At 35.7% G+C, this 17,916-nt stretch overlaps 1 protein-coding gene across 3 annotated transcripts in view; it reads right to left on the bottom strand.

Moving 5' to 3' along the window:
* Nucleotides 1-17,916, bottom strand: part of NRG4 (neuregulin 4) — a 129,111-nt gene that overhangs the window by 46,241 nt on the left and 64,954 nt on the right. For all 3 annotated transcript variants that reach the window (XR_007512462.1, XR_007512461.1, XM_049852878.1), the window contains exon 4: nucleotides 1,005-1,151. Coding sequence is in view for 1 of the 3 variants with exons in the window: in XM_049852878.1 (XP_049708835.1) it covers nucleotides 1,005-1,151 (147 nt within the window). In the remaining 2 variants the exon portion in view is untranslated. The remainder of the gene's footprint in view (nucleotides 1-1,004; nucleotides 1,152-17,916) is intronic.

Below are 17,916 nucleotides of genomic sequence, written 5' to 3'. Positions count from 1 at the left end.
GCAGAATCCAAGTCATGATAGTTAGTCTCTATTTGCCTGAAGCAACAGGAAAAGAAGGAGAGTCAGGAATAGGAGGAGGATATCGAATGTATGCCTAATTGCCTCCATGAAGAAATGCCTCCTTTGCCATGAGACCAGAAGAACTGGACGGTGCCCAGCTACCATTACTGAACATTTTGATCAAACATTCTATAGAGGAATCCTAATCAAAAGGGGGAAATGCCAAACAGAATTTCAAATTCTCATGGACTCCAAACTTTCTGGAGCCATGGGGGCTGGATGAACCCCTGAAACTATTGCACTGAGATAACATTTAAAACTTAAACCAAAAGTATCCCCTGAAGTCTTCTTAAAACAAAATGATAGTTCAGCTTAACTAGTAAAAAATGTCTGCCTAGAGCATTCTGCTATTTTAGGAACTATCTATATGGGATCAAAGTGACAACAGCAGCTTGAAAAATTAGATAGGAACCTTAGGGGGCAGTGAGTTTATGTTAGTGGGGGAGGGACAACTCAGAAAAGGAGGGCAAGAATGGTTGCACAACTTGAAGAGTGTAATCAATGTCACTGAATTGTACATGTAGAAATTGGTATATGTTCTGCTGTATATATTCTCAACAACAAAATAAAATTTTTAAAAATATCTGTGAAGTTAGGGAACATATCTATCTTGTTCACTAATGTATTCTTCATGCTTATCACAATGTCTGGCATATAAGAAAAAATAAAATTTTGTTAACTGTAGATATTAATAATTTGTCTTATATTTACAGGATTACATGAGTTGTTTCTTTTCTTTCACTTCAAATTTACTTTAAATAGACTTAGCCCAGATATTTAGGTATAACAAAGAACAAATAATTAATTTAATAACAAAAACTGTATTACAGAGATAACTAAATGGAAATCACTATATGGACAAATATCTACACAATAATTATAGTGGGATAACTGTCTTATGCATTGCTTTTTTCATTTCGAAAGCATGTTTCTATTTCGGTTACCTGCAAAGGAAGTAGAAGGCTCCGATGATAAGTGTTCCTAGGACAGCCAAGACCACAAAAATCACAGACAGGTCACTTTTAGTTTGGATGCTGGAACTTGGGAGAAAAACCTCTTCACAACGAGCTCCTGTATAGTTTTCAATGCATCTATAGAATAAAATTTCAGATGAAGTAATTGCATTCTCTGTCCCATTAGCTAACATGGACAGCAAAAGGTTTCTAGATGGTATGAAGAAAAGTAGACCAATTTTCAGATTGTGAACAAAGAATAGTCATGCTTTCCTATAATGCTCACTGTTAAAATAAAAACACAGTTACAATAAAACAAATTTGTTTATGCAGTACTAATGTTTGCCATCTTCCTTTTCCAGTTTTCCAATTGTTTAGAAAGCTCCAGAGAACTTACAGATTATTCAAACCTCTTATTTTCTAAATTTTCAATGATGTAACTCAAATTCATCTGAAATTTATTTTTGTTTGAGATGTGGATCATATCTTACCAAAAATCTAACTGGTTATCCCAACCACATTTATTAAACAATCATTCTCTTTCCTTTTTCTAGTGCCTCCTTTAACATATGTCAAATTTGTATAAGTAACATTTCTTTCCATTCTTCAATGATCTATGTATGTAATCTTGGACCTCTACTACACTGCTTCAATATTGCTGCTTTGTATGTTTTTACATCCTATATTTCTACTGCCTATCTTATTACTTTCCTTTTCTAGACTTTTTTTTGAATATTTGCCTGCCAAATATTTTAAAGTCAATTACTTTTAGCTCCTTAAAACTATTACAGACATGGAGCATTTTCCAGAACAGACTATATATTAGGCTACAAAGAAGTCTCAATACATTTTAAAAGGTCAAAATTATACAGACATTTTCTCAGATCATTATGGCATGAAACTAGAAATCATTAACAGGAAGAACAAATAAAATAAATACCTGGAAACTAAATAAAACATTACTAAAAACTATTGGATCATAGAAGAAATCAAAAGTGAAATTAAAAAGTAATTAGAATCAAAATGAGAATGAAAACAACACACCAAACCTTTGCAATGCAGCAAAAGCAGTGTACGGAGGGAAATTTATGGAAATAAATGCATACATTAAAAAAAGAAGAAAGGTCCTAATAACTTGACAACTTGAACACATAAGAAAACAAGAGCAAAAGAAGACCAAAGCTACCAGAAGAAAGGTAATAATAATAAAGATCAGAGCAGAAATAAATGAAAAAGAAAAATAGAATCAATAAAACGAAGTTGGTTCTTTGAGAGGATCAGCAAAATTGACAAACTACTGGCCAATTTTTCAAAGGAAAAAAATGAGAAGAAGCAAATAACCAAAATAAGAAATGAACCTGAAGACATTACAACAGATCCAGCTGAGATAAAGAGGATGATAACAGATAACTACAAAAAATTGTACTCCAATAAATTTGAAAATCCTTAAAAAATGGACAAATTTCTAGAAACACATTACCTACCTAAACTAACACAAATAGAGATATTCCCCTTGCTGTCAAGTTGATTCCGAGGCATAGACTATGGGGCAGAAGAGAACTGCCCCAAGGGTTTCCAAAGCTGTAATCTCTACAGAAGCAGACTGCCATCTTTCTCCTGTGGAGCAGCTGGTGGATTCGAACTACCAATCTTTCAGCTAGCAGCTGAGCACTTAACCACTGTGCCACCACGGCTACTTCAAATAGAAGTAGAAAGCCTAAATGGACCCATAACAAAAGAAGAGACTGAAGATGTCATTAAAAAAAAAAAAAAGTCCTGGCCCAGATGGCTTTACTGTGTAATTCTGCAAAACATTCAGAGAAGTGTTGACATCAGTTCTACTCAAACTCTTCCAAAACACAGAAAGAGAAGGAATACTCCTTAACTCATTTTATGAAGCTAGCTAGCATCACCCTGATAACCAAAGCCAGGTAAAGACATCACAAAAAAGGAAAATTATAGACCAACATCCCTTGTGAATATAGATGTAAAAATTCTCAACAAAATTCTAGCCAACAGACAAGAATGGGATTTATACCAGGAATACAAAGGTAGTTCAAAATTAGAAAATCAATGTAATTCACCACATAAGTAAAAAAGAATCGCATGATATCTCAATTGATGCAGAAAAGGGATTTAATAAAACCCAACACCATAAAAATTCGCAATAGGAATAGAAGGGAAATTCCTCAACATAATTAAGGGCATATATACTAAACCAACAGCCAACATTATTCTCAGTGGAGAAAGACTGAGAGCCTTCCCTTTGAGAACAGGAATGAGACAAGGATGCCCATTATCACCACTCTTATTCAATATTGTACTGCAAGTCCTAGCTGAGTAATAAGGCAAGCAAGGGAAATAAAGGGAATCCACAAATTGGAAAGAAAGAAGTAAAATTATCTGTTCGCAGACAACATGATCCTCTATATAGAAAATCCCAGAGATTCCATAAGAAAGCTACTGGATCTAATAGATTCAGCAGAGTGGTGGGATACAAGATCATCACACAAAAATCAATTGGGTTCCTTTACACTAAACAAGGAGAACTCCAAATAGTAAATCAAAAAAACAATACAATTTACAATAGCCCCCAAAAGGATAAAAAATACATAGGAATAAACCTAACCAGGGATATAGAAGACTTATACAGTGAAACTTGTGAGAGCTGGAACTCAATAGGACTGTCTTGTTTTTCTAGGTCTTGTAAGTTTTCCACCTTTGACAGGGTACAGTCACCACTTTCCTATCACTCTCTATTTAGTGGGAAATACTTGAGTTTCCTTCTCTGACAGATTTCCTTCTTACACAGGTTCTGACTTTCTCAAGTTTTACTGTAAGCTATAAAATGCTACTGCAAGAAACTAAAAGAGACCTACATAAATGGAAGAACGTTCCATGCTCACGGATTGGAAGACTTAATGTGAAAATCTCAATACCACCCAGAGCAATCTATAGATATAATGCAATCATGATCCAAATTCCACCATCATTCTTTACTGAAATGGAAAGGCTAATCACCAACTCTATATGGAAAGGAAAGTAGTCCCGAACAGCGAAAGCAATACTGAAGAAGAACAAAGTAGGAGACCTCATGCTTCCTGATCTCAAAACATAAAAACCAAACATACTATACCAAAAAAACCCCAAACCAAACCCATTGCCATTGAGTCAATTCCAACTCTTATAGGACGGAGTAGAACTGCCCCATAGTATTTCCAAGGAGTGGCTAGTGGATTCAAACTGCTGACCTTTTGTTTAGCAGCCAAACGCTTAACAACACACTATACAGTCACAGTAATCAAAACAGCTTGGTAGTGGTTCAATGACAGACACTTAGACCAATGGAATAGAATTGAGAACCCAGAAGTAAATCCATCCATTTATGGGCAGCTGATTTTCGACAAGGGGTCAAAGTCCATTCAGTGGGAAGAAACAGTCTCTTTAACAAATGGATATCCATTTGTAGAAAAATGAAACTGGATCCATACCTCACACCATACACAAAAACTAACTCAAAATGGGTCAAAGACCTAAATTTTAAAGCTAAAACTATAAAGTTCCTGGAAGATAATACAGGAACAGAGCTGTGGGACCTAATTTTATTTAGAAATAGATATCAAATACAACTACAAGTGCATGAACAACAGAAGACAAATTAGATAACTGGGACCTCCTAAATATTAAATACTTATGCTCATCCGAAAACTTTATCGAAAGTGTAAAAAGGGATCCTACGGACTGAGAAAAAATCTTTGGGAGTGATGTATCTGATAAGGGTCTGATAAGTCAATCACAAAAGAACAAATATTGTATGATCTCACTTTTATAAAAAGACAAGAATAGGTATATGTACAGAAATAAATGTTCTTTGGTGGTTGCCAGGTATAGGAGAGAGAGGAAGGGGAATCACTTTCTAGATAGTAGACACTTGTTATTTTTGTGATGGGAAAGGCAATACCAAATGTGGGTGAAGTCTGCAAAACTTGACCAAGGCAAATGATGACACTAAGAAGCACTCAAGAATAAGAGACATTACTGGTGAATGTTATAACATACAGTTTTGCAACAACAGCAATAACAACCAAAATACGTGTGTGGTTACATAGGTAGATATGTATGCATATATGTGTATAGAAGGGCACATGTGAGTATATGTGTGTGCATGTCTAGGTGTATCTTTGTATATACATACTTGTATATATAATAAAGCACATAGGGGCACAGTTACAGATACTTCCTAGATATAACCAAACTACAGGATTCCCCAAAACCGTCACCCTGAGATAGTCTTTAAACTTGGAACTGAAACCACTCCTGGAGGTCACCTTTCAGCTAAATAACAGATTAGCTCATAAAATAAACAATATCAGCAGTGAATACTGAACTCTTTTAGCAAATCATCTATCTGAGACCAAATGGTCAAAATTTACCTGAAAGCAATGATGAGCAGGTAAAGGGGTGGGCAGGGAAACTAGGTTAATGGAAAGGAACAACCAGAATGGAAATAATGAAAATGTTGACACATTGTGAAAAATGTAACCAATGTTACTGAACAATACGTGTAGAAATTGCTAAATGGGAACTGAATTTGGTGTGCAAACTTTCACCAAAAACACAGTAAAATATTATTTTAAAAACCCCAAAAAACTATATGACAAAGAACTTCAGTATTACCAATCAGTTCCTTTTCCCTTGTTAACATGTACAAAGATTATACAACACAGAGGTTGATATAAATTAATGTGAAAGTGTGTAGTACCCGATAAATTTCATTATTTTGTGGATGCATTTAAAATAAGAATATTTTAATAAGCACAAATGTTTATTCATAAAGTAACACAAGAAGTTATGAAGTAGACTATACTTAGCAAAAATTCTGTGTAAAAGGTATATATATTTTCTTTAAGCTGGAATTACCAAAAATAGAAGGCTTGATTCTACTAAATTCTCCTTTTCTTTACAGCTTAGGTAGGTATTTAGAAATTTTACCACCCTTTCTCCTGCTTTAGACTAACAAGGATGCAGGTCTAGAAAGTTACATGCCAACTAATTACCAACAAGGCTTTGGCAACTAATGTGATAGACTATTAAAGCAGTATATAAAAAACCAAAACCAAACCCAGTACCATTGAGCCGATTCCAACTCAAAACCAAAAACCTATGCAGTGCCATCAACTCCGACCGCTGGTGATCCCATGTGTTACAAAGTAGAACCGTGCTCCATAGGGTTTCCTTTTCAATTAGCAGTCTAGCGCGAAGCTAAGACTCTGTAAAATCAAAATAACACCTGTTTTTGGATGGTGCCCAGCTACCATTAGTGAACATTTTGATCTAAGATTCTATAGAAGAATCCTGACCAAAACGGGGAAAAATGTGGAACAGAATTTCAAATTCTCATGGAATCCAGACTTTCTGGAGTCACTGAGGCTGGATGAACACCTGAAACTATTGTCCTGAGATAATCCTTTAAACTTTAATCCTTAAACCAAAAATATCCCCTGAAGTCTTCTTAAAAACAAATGATAGTTTAGTTTAATTGGTAAAGAATATCTACCTTGAGCATTGTGTTCTTTTAAAGAAGTATCTATATGGGGTTATAATGACAACAGCAACTTGAAAGGTTAGACAGGAAGCTTAGGGGCAGTGAGTTAAGGGGGGAGGAACAATTTGGAAAAGGAGGGTGAGAAGGATTGTGCAACTTGAAGAATAATCAACGTCATTGAATTACACGTGTAGAAAAGGCTGAATTGGTGTATGCTCTGCTGTGTATAACTTTAACAAAAAAATAATTTTTTTAAAGAATGGATAAAAGATAACACCTGTTTTAACTATTTCATAGGGCTATTGTCAGAATCAAACACACCCACACACAGAGTAGAGCTGCCCCATAGAGTTTTCAAGGAGCGCCTGGTGGATTCGAACTGCCAACCCTTTGGTTAGCAGCCATAGTGCTTAACCACTACACCACCAGGGTTTCCAAGTAGTATATAGGTAAGAGAAAATAACCATGAAGATATAGCACAAGGGATCGATTTCAGGTTAAAAGAGCATATGAAATGTGCCTTATGAACTGTTCAGCCCTGCCCGATGTGAGGCAGCGGTGTTATTGGTTATGGTTTCCCTGGGGTGTCAGTTTGATCAAAGAAGCAGTCTCAATTCTCTCAAACGTCTGTAAAGATGGACTTGAGGAGAAATAGAAAACTAAGGTTAGGGTATGAATGGCACACTGAAATGGAAGTAAAAATATTTTGGGAAAATCACAAAGTCTAAAATACTGATTTTTTAATAGTTTAAATCAGTTAAACATGCACAAAGAGAAAAAAAGATTAAAACAATTTGTTTTTCTTCACTAGCTCCATCCCCCACTTCCCAAAAGAAAAATAAACACACATATACACACACACACACACACACACACACAGGCATCTAGAAAGTCAACAGAGGTGGTCATAAAAATCAATACATACGCCATTACAAAATAAACAAAAACATTGCACACAGTAAAATAACAGGCTTTCAATTTAGTTAAAAAAAAAACTCTAATTTTCCTAAATATATATATATATATTTATAAGAATTCAATAAGTAACAATTATTTGTGATTTCTATAGGTTTTTAAAGAAAAGTTTTTGTCACTGAAAGAAGTTTCTGTCATAGTTTCAAGGTCTGAAGTAACGCTAAAATGGGGTTCAGTTTCCGTTCTAGAAAAGAGAACTACAGCCCTAAAGAGAGGAATCCTGAGATACAGTATAACTCGTCTTGATAAGGAAGACTTGCTTTTAAAAAACTGTAAACTCATTACCCTGATTTCTTAAGGCTGTGCAAGCCTAGTTAAGCTTGAACTTCACTAGCTGATGTAACTAACTAGAAATGTTTTATCTACATGATAAATACTTTGAGTTGGAAAAGAGTCAAGGGAATGGTACAAATAAATGCTAAGTGGTCAGATCAGTATTTAAGCAAACAGAAAAAGGCCAGATAAAGGGAACCAGTCAATACTAGGATGTTCTATTGCCTTTCAGGTGGAGCCAAGCAAACAGTGTGAGGAGTGTTGTTGTTGGAAAGTAAAAACCCAATGGTATTTTTCAATAAAGCAAATCAAGCAAAAAATTCTACATATCTTTTTTTTTTTTTTAACTGGTCAAACAGAATTTTAAAAAGGCAAAGAAAATTTTAAATGTGAGGTTGTTACCCAAGAAGCAGGACTGGCTCACCTAAAAATGAATTGCGAGTTTTCAGATATGTTATCATACAAAAAAGCAAACACTGCCAACCAATGAGTGTGTACAAGGGTTCCACTTGTAAAGCTCCGACTCATTTATGAAAATGTTAGGACCTCAGTTATCATAAAAATAGCAAATTTCAGGCAAACATAGTTAATCAACTACTTGAGAGGTAAATAAGGGTGAATGAAGTGGCTATGGTAGTCCTCGTTGAAGCAAAACACAGAAAGGTCAGGTGTTGCACCAGCATTTTACGCAGAACTACGTCATTTTCAGTCTTTATGTAACTCTCTTGCAAATTATTTCTGGACCTCACTTCTGTAGACTGCCAAGTAGCAAACAGTTGTGTCACCCAATGAGGTAAATACCAAGCACTAAGGGATCATGCCTATTTTCCTGGATTTGAAAGATAAATGCTGGAACAGGTACAAATGCTCAGCTAGGTGAGGAATTTTAAAACTCAGATTCCAAGTTATATGTGTTGGTTTTCTGGCTGAATACCACCAACAATCTGTCCGTAAACACAGAAACTATGTGTAATACAATTGTCATGAAATAAATTAATTAGATGCTACAACATTCAAGGTAAGTAGTTACAATGTCAGAGAACTTTAGCATGGATTAAAAAACCAAGTTTTTAGTGATGTAAAAACAGTGCCATTTAACTCGTGAAAGAATACTGGTCTGGGATCCAGAAAAAATCTGGTTTCTTCATCCCATTCTCATGCTTGTTGTCCGTCTGACCTTGGGAAAGTCATTTAAGTGCTCTAAAACCAAAAACCTATGCAGTGCCATCAACTCAACTCCGACTCCTGGTGATCCCATGTGTTACAAACTAGAACCATGCTCCATAGGGTTTCCTTTTCAGTTAGTAGTCTAGCGCTTAACTGGGCCCTTCTAAGCTAAAAGCTAAAAAACTCTGTAAAATCAAAATAACACCTGTTTTTGGATGGTGCCCAGCTACCATTAGTGAACATTTTGATCTAAGATTCTATAGAAGAATCCTGACCAAAACGGGGAAAAATGTGGAACAGAATTTCAAATTCTCATGGAATCCAGACTTTCTGGAGTCACTGAGGCTAGATGAACACCTGAAACTATTGTCCTGAGATAATCCTTTAAACTTTAATCCTTAAACCAAAAATATCCCCTGAAGTCTTCTTAAAACCAAACAATAAAAAAAAAAACAATAGTTTAGCTTAATTAGTAAAGAGTATCTGCCTTGAACATTGTGTTCTTTTAAAGAAGTATCTACTATATGGGGTTAAATTGACAACAGCAACTTGAAAGGTTAGACGGGAAGCTTGGGGGCAGTGAGTTAAGGGGGGAGGAACAATTTGGAAAAGGAGGGTGAGAAGGATTGCACAAGTTGAAAAATAATCAACATCACTGAATTACACATGTAGAAAAGGCTGAATTGGTGTATGTTCTGCTGTGTATAACTTTAACAACAAAAAAACAATTTTTTTAAAGAATAGATAAAAGATAACATCTGTTTTAACTATTTCATAGGGCTGTTGTCAGAATCAAATAAGACAATGTCTGTAAGTGCTTTGAATATTGAAATATACTTTATAGGTGAAACAGAAATTAGTCACTATAGAAAGACCATGTTTACATCTAATGGTAGACTACAGGGAATAAATTGTCTAAGAAAAATTATAGCTAGAAAAAGACCATGGTGATCAATAAATGTGTGATTATTATTATTAAATAATTTAAAGAAACAAATAATATTGTAAAAAAAGTTCCCTAACCAAATGGAGATTCAGTGTCAATTCTGCTTCACTCTGTGGCTAATCCATCCTGGGGAAAAAAATCTAATCTTGGCATGTGTCAAAATGACTTCTACTTGACCAATACACTGTGGTAATCAAACTGCAACCTGAAACCCATGAAAAATGGTAAAAATAAAACAATAACAAAATTATTAGATGTGTTCAGGAAACATGAACTACCAACATGGGCTCACATCCCTTTAGTAGTCCGGTATACAACAGTACATAAAGGTGGCTAACCACCACCCACTGCCATCGAGTTGATTCCAGCTCATAATTACCCTATAGGACCGAGCAGACATGCCCCATAGGATTTTCAAAGAGCACCTGGTGGATTCAAACTGCCCACCTTTTTGTTAGCAGCTGTAGCTTTTAACCACTGTGCCACCAGGGTTTCCACATATGACATTAGACCATTAAAACCAATAATTATGAGCACTTCAAATAAAAAAGAAAAAATAAGTAAGTGTAAGTCCAGTTAAAAAGGAAAATCTCATGTCAGATTCTTTCAAGATGGGCTGTTAACCAGATAATTCATATGCTGAAATGGACTACAGATTATACCGGAATGTAAATAGATAAAACAGTCTACAATAGAGAATAATCCAAATTATCATTAGTTATTGTTTGTAGCTGTATTGCGAAGGATTATAATTTTTTAGCTTAAGTAAATCACTACGAAATTTTGAAACATCTTCTTTCCTGAAACTAGCTAATGCACAGTGAATGAAGGGAACACATCAGACGATGATGAGTGTAAGTAACAGCAGTGCAGGCAAGGCCTTTGTTACCGAGTGCTCGCATTGGCTGCTCTTCTCCAATGAAGACTTTCTGGGGAGACACCCATAGAATGCTGGTTGGCTTACTGGAGACCTAAGGTAAAAAGTGTGGCTTTTATTTTCTTAATGTTGTTCTGCTTCCTCCATATTAACAAGTCTTTGCTTCCTCTATTTTGCCTGCCTAAAAAAAATCATCAAGGAGGAAATCTAAAACTGCTCTGAGAAATAAAGCCTATTACAAAAAAAAAAAAAAAAGAGCAGGGAGGAAAAATAAAACTGCAAGCAAAAAATCCATATATATTTTTTGCAGTCTATCATGTGATCTTTTCTGTAAAAAATAAAATACATAATATACTTGTATATTCAAGGACTCTACTTATACATAAAAATTGGTATATGTCAATTTTCCCATTTTTAGGCAATTATTTTTGTAAGTATGAAATCATATTTATAAAACTTTTTAAAATAAACTGTATTAATGGGTCCTCCAATTATAGACATTTGCTACTTTTCATTTTTTGGTAAAACTTTAAGGGTTCATCAAGACTAAACCAGGCCACCTGGAGCAAAGGAGCATGAAGAACACCAAAGACACAAGGAAAATAATGAGCCCAGGAGACAAAAAAGGGCCACATAAACCGGAGACTCCATCAGCCTGAGATCAGAAGAGCTAGAGGGTGCCCCACTACCACAAATGAGTGCCCTGCCAGGGAACACAACAGAGAACCCCTGAAGGAGCAGGAGAAAAGTAAGATGCAGAACTCAAATTCTAGTAAAAAGTCCAAACTTAATGGTCTACCTGAGACTGGAGGGACCCCAGAAGACATGGCCCCCGGACTCTCTGTTAGCCCAAAACTAAAACCATTCCCAAAGCCAACTCTTCAGACGAGGATTAGACTGGACTACTATAAGACATAAAATGATACTGGTGAGGAGTGTGCTTCTTAGCTCAGGTAGACACATGAGACTATGTGGGCAGCTCCCGTCTAGAGGCGAGATGAGAAGGCAGATGGGGACAGGAGCTGGTTGAATGGACACGGAAAATACAGGGTGGAGAGGATAAGTGTGCTGTCACGTTATAGGGAGAGCAACTAGGGTCACATAACAATGTGTGTATAAGTTTCTGTATGAGAAACTGACTTGACCTTTACTTAAAGGACAATTAGAAAAAAAGACTGTAAACCAGGGCAGGTGGAAAGACTTACTCTCTTAATTCACCAGGCACTCAAACCACAGTTCTAAATGGACAGTATTCACACTGGCATCTTACCTTCCCAGGCTTCAGGTCTCAACAAACTTCTAATGCAGGGAAAATCTCATGCCTCAACTTGGACTAAGACAAAGAGAAGCCAACATCAGTTCACTTCCTGACAAAAGAAGTTCAGTATTAGAGCTGGGCGAATGTCATAGTTGTCATGGTATTCCTATGTTGAAAATTAAATCTTACTGATGAGATAATGGAATATTTTGCAGTTGCCTTGGGGTTTTTTGGGTTCTAAATTTAAAGGAAATAATGGATGATAAAGACACTAAAGGATACCCAAAATTCAGAAGCAAATGCATAATCTGATATAATTTAGTTATGCAACAAGAAGAGGAAAATGAAGATTGGAAATTAGGGTAAAGGTTGCCTTTCAGTTGCACTCTGCTTCCTAGCACAGCAATGAGCTAACCTGAGTTAGTTCTGAAGGGTAGTTTCTACTTGCGGACAAGCGAGGCAAATCAGTAAGACAAACTCAGAAGATAAGTAGGCATAAGACAGCAGGTATGTTTCCATCGTTTTGTAACCATATCTTGCCACGCTTGATGAACGCAGTGTGGTATCTGGCAAAATGTGAGCTTTCAAGAAGATTCATCCTCTTTTAAATTTTGTTCTAACCATGATGAGGTCAAGAAAGACATATCACTTATTTTTGCTGAGAACACTAATGAAGAATCTTTATCAGAAGAAAGGTTACTAAAATGAAAAGTGTTAACAAAATGCATAGCTAAATAGAGCAGTTGTTCTGGGCATTTGCAACTGTTCTTCTATTATAAGCTTCAAGGCTGTTATTTCCTTTCTATAAAGGTGTTCTAAAGATCAAATCTAAATCCCGATGTTTAATAAAGCATATGGTACAATGCCAAAAGTCAAATTAAAAAGGATGTTGTTCTGATTAGTATCACAGTAGCATTTTAAACTTGTTTCTTCTTGAGCCATAACCTTCTGCTTCATTTAGAAAAGACAGAAGCGTGATCGAAAAAGGGTACCAAGAACCAGCCTATCTTAACCAATTAACCTTAAGAAACTTCCCAGTTTTAATAAAACAACTCATAAAAATTTGACAATCCTTTGGAACTGAGTTTAGTAAAACATACGTTGAGGTCCAGCGAAAATGCTGATGTATACATATACAATATACAATTAAATGAGGTAACATGCCAAACTCAGACGCACAATAGATGTTGGTTGTTTTCCATTTTCCAACTGTTTAAGTGATCCTCAACCTCAATCATTTTACTTTCATGTTACACATCTGCACTCCTAAATTGCCTCTCATATATAGAATTCAGTCTTTATTTTATCACCTGACAAATGACGATTTTCAGTTATCCAACAGTAGGATTGTTAGTGTTATGGATAGGGCATGGGGCCTCAACCAAGACAGCAGATACCCTTTCTGGCCTGAGCTCTGACAGTGTGGGCGGATACCTCTTGGGAGTACCCTGGGGTAAGAGGGGACCTGGTGATCAGGCTAAGGAAACCAGAACTTACTAAGTCATTCTGGGTAACAACAGATAAGATATTCCTTTGTCAATCCAAACCTCCTCCTATCACAAAGTGCCACCTCCTTGCTGTGCAATGATTGGCTCTGAGTCACAAGATACACAGAGGAAAGTGAGAAAGCACGTAAAGGCCTCACTGATGCAGGTGTGTGAGAGCTCCAAAAGTGAAGCACCACACATGACTAGAACGGTTGAGTTAGGTCTGAGCCCCGACTCCATCTTAATATAAACCTTTAACTTCTGCTTGCTTCCCAGCAACCATTAACTTTTGAACAGACTTAATCATGCAGTTTTTCTCTGTGGTTAAGCTAAGGATGTGAAAAAGAATCGTCCTTAGGGCATCCAAGCCCCTTATCAGAGATCTCCTGCAGGAGCCAACTCTCTGGGAAAGTCTGCTAAAAATGCTATCTTAACAGGATGTTCTCAGGAAAGAATGCCCTGTGATTGTTTTGTGACCAACCCGTAAACCCCCATTTAGTCACGGATTTCTGCAATTATCCCATTAACCAATCTAAGAGGCACACATACATGTTTCAAGCCAATCATATTAAGATCTCCTCTTTGAGCCGTCCCCACCTCTTGCTTCCCTAAATGCTTGAAAACCAATCAGAAAAACTGTATTGTAAGTGCCTGATTTTACCATAGAAATGTACCTGCTTGCCTTCACCTTGGGGGAGCGTTTGGTTTCACTTTGTGATATCTAACATATCCCCTAGTTGGAGCTACTTCGACCCTTCAATAAATCTGTTTTTACTTTTAACAGAGTACACTTTTTTACTCTTTGACAGGCCCATTTCCTTCACCCTTCCTCCAAGAACCTAGTAAGTTCCAGTTGGAATGCTGAAAGATTGGGGACTCCCTGATCCTCTTGTGTCTCAGTTGGCCAAGAGGTCAAGTGCTGGATAAGGCGGCTGCCTGGACTGTTCTGTCCTGTGTAGTACACCTTTCTGAGTTCTCTAGGGGTCTGTGTGCTTTTCACTGTCTTGGAGCTATTTTACTATTCTGTAACTTGTAGAAAACTTATAGGAATACAAATGGTTCTTGCCCATAGAAATACATTTTGTCCAGTAGAATACAATAGATTGTCCTGTGGATATCGACCAGTTTCCTATCTATTTGTAAGTTCATTTCAGCATGTCTGATTGCTTACGTGTGTGTGATGCCCAATGGATTCATCTAACAGAGTGGTAGATAAACTGTGTGCCTTCTTCCTAGAACGTCTTTTCCTGGCTCCCAAAGGCAAACCAAGCAGCAATAGAACTTGGCCTTTGCTAGCTCTCCGTTTCGCTACTTTTGTTTCTCTCTACTGATTTTGCATTTTGTTTTTGGTTCACTTCTGACTGAAGTGTTATTTCCCATTGGTGGGAGCAACCATAAGGAATCTGGTTTTATAGACTGACCATGAGATGGTCTCTGTAGGTGAACGATAGAGATTTACTCTCTAAGGAGTGATAAATGACAAGAGAATCCGGTTTGTTAGATTTTTTTTTTTTTTCCCCTTTAAACTGGTTTCTCTATTTGTCTGTTTTTTGCACAAATCAAGAATTCCGTGCCCACTGGGAAGGAGAATAGCTCTTTGATATTTGGCCCAGTGAGATTTTGTATTTCTGTGTTTATTCTTGATCTCTGCTGAAGTTGAGATCTGAAGCTGTAAGTTCTGTGTCTATGTGCCTGAAAGTCAGAAATTCATTTTTATTGTGAAATGCCTTCCTATCTCCAGAACACACTAATTAAAAATTAATAGAGCTCTGTTCTGACTGACTTATAAACAAATACTTCTATAAATTGAGCATTTCTAAAATCCCATTTCTAATCCTTTAAATGTACTAGATTTAAATAAAAGTCTTCTTGCAGAAACATTTTAAGAACCGAAGTGCATATTAATAAGGATAAATCTTTTGGTAGCAAGACTGGTTTAATAAAAACAGCTATTATTTCTCTGATTTATCAGTGCTAAATATCACAAACATTTTATTCCACTTGGGTTTATTTTTCCTAAACTTATACAAGTTTACTGATTAAATAAGCTAACATTACTCCTACATATTGTTAAAAATTATGAATAATGTAAAACTGTGTTCAGCTAAATTGACTAACTTTTTATTTTGACCATAATTATGTTTTGTGCTATGTCGATTTGAAGATAATTTCCAAGGTAACTTAAAACCTTGGACTGATGTTAAATTTAATTAATTAATGGATATCATTCCACATTATTTTTAAGTAGTGTATAAGTAATCACTAAATATAATTTTAAATTTATATACTTTTGCTTCTTATATAAAATTATAGCTTTGGGCAAGGTCATGTTAATAAATATATCCATTTTTGCCACTTTAAGAAGTTGTATAAAGGATGTATGTGGCAACAGAAGGTTGTATTATGTATGTTCATGAACTTTGTGGGTCTGCTAAAATGCTTGTGTGTGATAGACCACCTTCCAGTTTTCTCTGTAAAGCAGAAGTTAGTTACTTAGTTGAAAGTTGTAATTGATGTAAGCAAATGAGATTCCACTATGACCAACAGTAACAGAGAAATACCACTGTATGTGCTTTTGTGATTTTCAAGGAAAAAGAGCAGTTTTATTTGAAAGCAGCAGTTCTCAGGTTTTTTGGTCTCTGAACCTAAGGACTCTGGGAATTATGGAGGACTCCAAAGAGCTTTTGTTTACATGGGTGAGAACTTATTGGTGTTTACTATATTAGAAATGGAAACATAAAACTTAAAAATACTTATTGATTTATTTGAAGATAGCAATGATGAATGCATAGCACGTTTGCATAAATAACATCCTCGTATTATTATAAACATGTTTTAGACTTCACTGAAGCCCTGTGAACCAGGGAAGGGAACTAAAGTAAAGAGTCAGTTTGTTGCAGAACATGAAAAAGCATAAGGGACAGAACTTCAAAAGTAAATTGTATTTTCCTTGTCTTAATTAATATCTGAGTTTGAAAGAAGCTATGAAATGTGTTAAAATTTTAGCGAAGTTTGCTTCATTTTGATGGGCTTGTTTTCTTGGTTTACTGATTAATGCTTTCACCTGCAGTATCAAAGATTATTCTTTATGGCCTATGTAATTTGTCTAGAGAACAGGGATTCTGTGTCTTACTAGAATAATTTTCTTTGTTTTGAGATGGCTTTATTATATTCTTGATTGTTTATTAAAAAGAAACAAACCCAACTTAGGTTCTTTACCATCATGTTATTTTTGTTTTATTTTTCAACGTTTGTTGTCACTTTGACCAAATAGGTAAGGAAGCATTGTTTCGAAGGCACCTGTGATACTCTTAATCAAGTACCCAAATCATCTCTGACAACTTTTTTTTATTATGTTTTCCCCAAATTGGATCCAAAATATAGAAAAAATAAAATTAAAATTTTAGGATACGTCTTACACCTAAAACTACCTTTGAGATTTCCCAGAATGACCCCTGGAAAATCGCAAAGGTTTTTGTTTCTCACCTTATAAAAATAGAGATGATAGTATCACTTCAAACAAAAAACCTGCTTTCTAGGTCCCTTACAGGTGATAAGCAAGGTCACTTCTTCACAGGCCAGAAACTTTAGTAAATTTTGGCAACTTTGAGAAAAGAGAAACTTGTCCAAATTTATAGGTACTACAGGTGAAATCTGATGGAGTTTCTTAGGCTTGGTTTCCTAGCCTCAGGAGAGTTGAATAATAAAGGCTTTTAAAAGTCCATTCCAAGAGTCCTAATGAAAACTTTCAGACAGAAGTCAATTTTATAACTTCCATGGATGTCCAATACTGAATGGCTTAGATTTGCAAAAGCAAGCCTGAGGTGATCTGTACATATAATCAGTTCTCCTGCTGCACCTATGTGAGGCTCCATCAACCTTCTTCATTGTCAAGAATAATCATTTCTTGCGATTATTATAATCACAATGTGGAGATGGTCAGGAAAAATTGTGAAAAGCACTGAGATGGACCAAAAAAAAAAAAAAAAAATTACCAGGTGTCCTGTCCAGCACGTCCTTTGGATTATCTTATTCTGTACCTTATTGTTTTTGAGCTATTTCACAACCCTGCAAACTGTAGAAAATTTATAATGATGCAAATGATTCTTTCTCATAGAAATGAAAATACTGTTTGGTAGAATGCCACTGATTCTGCCCTGTGAAAACTGAGCAGGTTTGCATTTATTTGTAGATTCACTTCACCATTCCCTATTACATGTGTACTGGTGCTTAAATTCTCCTTTGAACTGGTTATAACATCTTACTGGTTCCCTCATTAATTGGCAAATTAATTGGTAAATCAGATAAAATCTTTTATGTGTTCATTTGTATGGGATCATGCTTTTTCCTTTTTTTTTTTTTTTTTAAATCTTTT

The sequence above is a fragment of the Elephas maximus genome, chromosome 13 (genome assembly GCF_024166365.1).
Source record: "Elephas maximus indicus isolate mEleMax1 chromosome 13, mEleMax1 primary haplotype, whole genome shotgun sequence".
NCBI lineage: Eukaryota > Metazoa > Chordata > Mammalia > Proboscidea > Elephantidae > Elephas > Elephas maximus.
The sequence above is the reverse complement of the archived record's forward strand: the minus strand, read 5'-3'. Positions and strand labels throughout refer to the sequence as shown.